General features: G+C 42.4%; 1 protein-coding gene across 1 annotated transcript; it reads left to right on the forward strand.

Annotated features, from left to right (window-relative positions):
- Positions 1–1,264: 1,264 nt before the first annotated feature.
- On the forward strand, positions 1,265–2,664 carry LOC101784642 (putative UPF0496 protein 2). Its single transcript, XM_022828688.1, has 2 exons — positions 1,265–1,363; positions 1,538–2,664. The coding sequence occupies exon 2, from the start codon at positions 1,575–1,577 to the stop codon at positions 2,577–2,579; it is 1,005 nt and encodes a 334-aa protein (XP_022684423.1). The 5' UTR covers positions 1,265–1,363; positions 1,538–1,574; the 3' UTR covers positions 2,580–2,664.
- The last annotated feature ends 1,855 nt before the right edge of the window (positions 2,665–4,519 follow it).

Here is a 4,519-nt window from a genome sequence, read left to right on the forward strand (position 1 = left end):
GGTTGCGACTACAAGCTTTCTGTTGTGGATTCCTTGTTTATTTGTGTGATGCAAAGTATCACACCCGAAATACCAGAAATTAATCAAGTTGTACTCTTACATACGTTTACTCTTTGTTATCGGCATGGTTCATAACAGGACTAAGTTTATTTTCTGTTATAGGCAACATTATGGAGTTTGTAACGGGATGAGATTTTGCCATCCAAACTTCCCTATCAACTTCAATTTGGCCACGTATCGCTTTAATTTGAAATTTTAACAATGAAATGGACATTTAGACTTAAGATGATTGTAGCCGGAATAATATTCAGGCCTAGTGTAGTGACCACAAACGACTTCTACTTTGCATTATTGCTTTAAATTTCATGGGCCACAAAACCTTAAAACTTCATGAAAATTTAAATTTAAATTCAAAATCCAGCCGCTCTTTGCCAGTTCCTAGCGGGTTCATTCTTTTTTGAAAAAAACCTAAAAAAACTTTCGTACTCACCCTACCCATGCATATAAATGCCTTCAAAAGATTTGACTGACAGATCTTAAGATCGACAAAGTTACATTGATCTCGTGGGCTGTTGATGGGCAAGTTGCCCATTATTGAAAGAATAAATAGCCAAACAAGCGGCATCTTTAATAATTATCAAATCGGAGACTAACCAGCACCTTCGGTCTACACATTTTCCCCTTGATTTTTCCTTGTGGATTTTATTCATTCTTGGAAACATTACCTTCCCCGAGTAAGCTTTTCTCCAACATCGGATCCATCCGGTTTGTTTCATAATTATCACGTGAATAAGCAAGGGTGGTCAAGAACCCGGGCGCTGGTACATGCCACAGCCATCAGATCGGAAGCTCTTTCTGGCAATCCGTGTGCCTGAACCACCAAACTGCTGAAAAATTCCCATGGACCCCTGCAGCACAAACCGCCAAGAAAGCTTGCACACAACCGAAAGCTCCAGGATGGCGGCTGGGAAAGGACACATCTGAAGAAGATACACGCGGTTACTCGACACGCTGATGTGGAGTGCAAGAGTTGGTCATGGAAGAGTACAGCTAGAAACGACCTGAGCCTGAGGATCAGGAGATATGGGCCCTGATATCCAGGGGCGTCAGAGAGATGCAAGCCTTGAGTGGCACAAGTTTGGACAAGCTTTTTGGGGCACTAGTACCGGACAAAGCACAAGATTTTTCTGTTAGGGTGGTGCTTGCATATAAAGCTTGGGCGAGTTGAGGTCCATTCTAAGCCAAGGCAAGCGGCAGGGTTGCATCTGGATAAGAGGCAAACTGTACTTCACTTTTTGAAAAGGATCAAGAACTTGGTACAGTTCTACACTGGGGCCAGAAGAAGCAATCTGTTCATCCAAAGGTGAGATGGAAGAACTGATCATTGTATTTTCCAAGTGTCATTATTTTCTGTAAAGTAGTATCATAGAGTCACTTATCAGTTAAGTTCAATGAACTATGTGGTAGATTCCAATGCTTTTCTTTGAGATACATTTCAAAATGACCTGAAGATGCCTGCAATATTCCATATCATTAGGACCTTCGCCGAAAAATTGTGTGCTTTGCAGGAGAGGATGGAAACGCCGGTGCGCGCGCAAGGACCCTTGAACATAGAGGAAGAGTACAACAACACTCTGCGGACGCAATCGAACGCATGCTTCCTGTCAAAGAAACAGCAATCTGAGGAAGAAATGGAGGTTCTTCATGACAATCATCAGGGTCTCATCTCCCCAATGCTCCAGGACATGGTGATACACCGAAGAACATCTTCAGAGATCGAGCTCGCAATGGCGGGCTACTTCGATGCCAGCGCCGAGGCCTCGGAGATGTGCAGGCAGCTGCTCAGGAGTATCAAGAGCACCCAAAGCAACTACCAATCGATGGAGAGCTTCCTTGCAAGCATGTCAGACGGTAGCGCCCGGGAGCTCGTCAGAAGCAACCCTTTCTGCACCATGACGCGAAGCAACTTCAGGCAGATCCATGAAAGGTACTCCTCCATTCTCCAGAGCATCAGGTCAAGCCACAGGAGAGTGAGCAGGAAGCTCCGGATGGTGAAGGCCATCAAGAAGCTCTCGAGGACGTGCGTCCTCATGGTCTGCGGCGCGGCCGCGGCGGGCACCATCGGCGCCGCCGCGCACTTGCTGTTCTTCGGCCTGCTGATCGTGCCGGCAGCCGCGGGACTCTGCCCGGCGGCGCTCAGGAGAAGGCGGCTCTCGGCGAGGACGGCGGCGAGGGAGCTGCGGCCCGGCGGGATGACGTCGCTGGTGCGGCTGCGGGAGCAGCTTGACACCGCGGCGAAGGGCACGTACGTCCTCGGCAGGGACCTCGACACGGTGAGCCACCTCGTGGCGCGGCTCTCCGACGGCATCGAGCGGGAGAACGCCATGGCGAGGCGGTGCGCGGAGAGGGCGGGCGACAGGTGCCCGGTGCAGGAGATGGTGGGCGAGCTGAGGAGGAGCTGCTCGAGCTCAAGGAGGCTTGCCGATGAGCTGGAGGAGCACGTGTGCCTGTGCCTTGCCACCATACATAGGGTTAGGCTTTTGGTGATCCAAGAGATCTCGAAGCAGCCATGGATATGAATGTCGAGCTGGTATCACTTTGAATGTAGCCGGAAAAATATGTTTAGGAATGATCACTAGACATGCTGAATTTATCAACGGAGATTTTGAGCAAATTATTGGGACTCAAGGCATGCAGTACTTCCTCCATTCCAAAATATAAATCATTTAGTTTTGTCATAAGCAAAACTATAACCAAATTTATAAAAAAAATTAAAATCTACAATAAAAAATGCACTATAAAGATATATTTCTCGATTGATTCAATAGAACTAATTTGATGTTATAGATGTTGTTGAATTTTAAAAATAAATTCAATTAGAAAATTTTAATTTAGGATAAAGTTAAAATGTTTGCATTTTAGAATGGAGGGAGTATTTTGCAACTAGGGGCTGACTCATAAAACTGTGTGGTATCAAACTGTACAGCTAGTAGCATGAATGTAACCATGCAATCTTATCATCCGTTTATGTTTTATCTTAACATCGCTCTAATTTATTTTATCTGAACGTAATTCGGAAATACCGTGCATGTGCATATTATTCTTAGGATTTCCCGTTAGCTATCAACTTTGCGCCAAAAAGACCTCTGACAGAAATGTTTCTCAATCAGTTTTGTTGCTTACTCCGCATTTGTATGATTTCAGGTCAGATTAAGGAGGAAGAGAAATCTCAATTGATCATCACAATTACAAAAATGCAATTAAAGCATTCATTTTCAGCTTATCGATCATCAAGATTAAATTAACGATGATGAGCGAAGGGAGGGGTAGACTATGCTGGAAGTACATATATTTGTGGATAAATTATAAATCCTTAAAAGCCCTACATCTGTGTACAGAAGGATATATATTAGTACTTAAGAAGATTTTTTAGTCAATTAGAAGCTGAGAGCACTTCTTTTTCTCAACCTATTAAGGCACTTCAAGGCAGATCATGCATTCACCCCAGTACTCATTACTTTAAATTTGTTACGGTTGGTCATGTAGCTACTTTAGTGTTTACAAGTTTTTAGAGCTTTCATAACTATTCTGTAGATTATAACAAATAATTGTTACATATCAAACTTTCCTAATCAAACATTAATGTTTTTCACTAACCAAATTTACTTCCATGGACGTGATATGTTTTTGACTGTATTAAAATTTGGATCCAAGGAAAATATGGTGTGTTTTTTTTGAAGGATTAGTCTGTCTGGGATGATGCGGCTCCGGACGACACCTTCCGGCACTTTTTTGCTGGGTGATCTGGTTTAGAAGAAATTATTTGCTTTCTTTAGTAGCGAAACACATCATATTGATGGATGGAACCGTTCCGCGATGCTATCCTTGAACAAACCGGCTATATAAAATCAGATGATTCCAAATCGACCCATGATGCAAACTAAAAAAAGCTATTAGAGTCTGAATGTCATGAATAATGGTTCTCCTAGCTGGTTTAGTGGACATACGGGCACATAAAGCTCTGCACCTGCACTTCATGACACCACAAGTACCATTTGATTTGTCTTTCTCCTTTATGTCTTCATTTCATAATAATCAAAATATGAGATTTTTTGCTACAATTATTGTACTATTGAAACTACTAGTTTGAGTGGTGCAAACTCTGGAGTAGATATGAGATTGACGAAGTCACATATACGTCTTATTATCCACTCATACATCATCTACAACTAAAAGAATAATTAACTAAAAGTGTGAGTACCTTTGTTGAGCTGTGGACTCAAAACCTAGATGGATCAACAAGAACCTTACTATTATTAGTTGGAGCCTCCACGATCCACATTAATCATTATGGTGATGTGTGCTAGAAATAAAGATAAATCCAAGAAATTCTAAAAAAAAGAAATATCCAACCATCAATTCTATAGAATCATCATTGACAAAAAAATAGCCAACGGTCCTTTCTACTTCAAAAAGATAAACTACCTTTGCCATTATGAAACAAAGTAGACTCCTAATT

This window comes from Setaria italica, chromosome VII (assembly GCF_000263155.2).
Source record: "Setaria italica strain Yugu1 chromosome VII, Setaria_italica_v2.0, whole genome shotgun sequence".
Taxonomy (NCBI): Eukaryota; Viridiplantae; Streptophyta; class Magnoliopsida; order Poales; family Poaceae; genus Setaria; species Setaria italica.

What these genes read in the sequence shown, in the direction of transcription:
- LOC101784642 (XM_022828688.1), top strand. Translation starts at nt 1,575, where the DNA reads ATGGAAACGCCGGTGCGCGCGCAAGGACCCTTGAACATAGAGGAAGAG.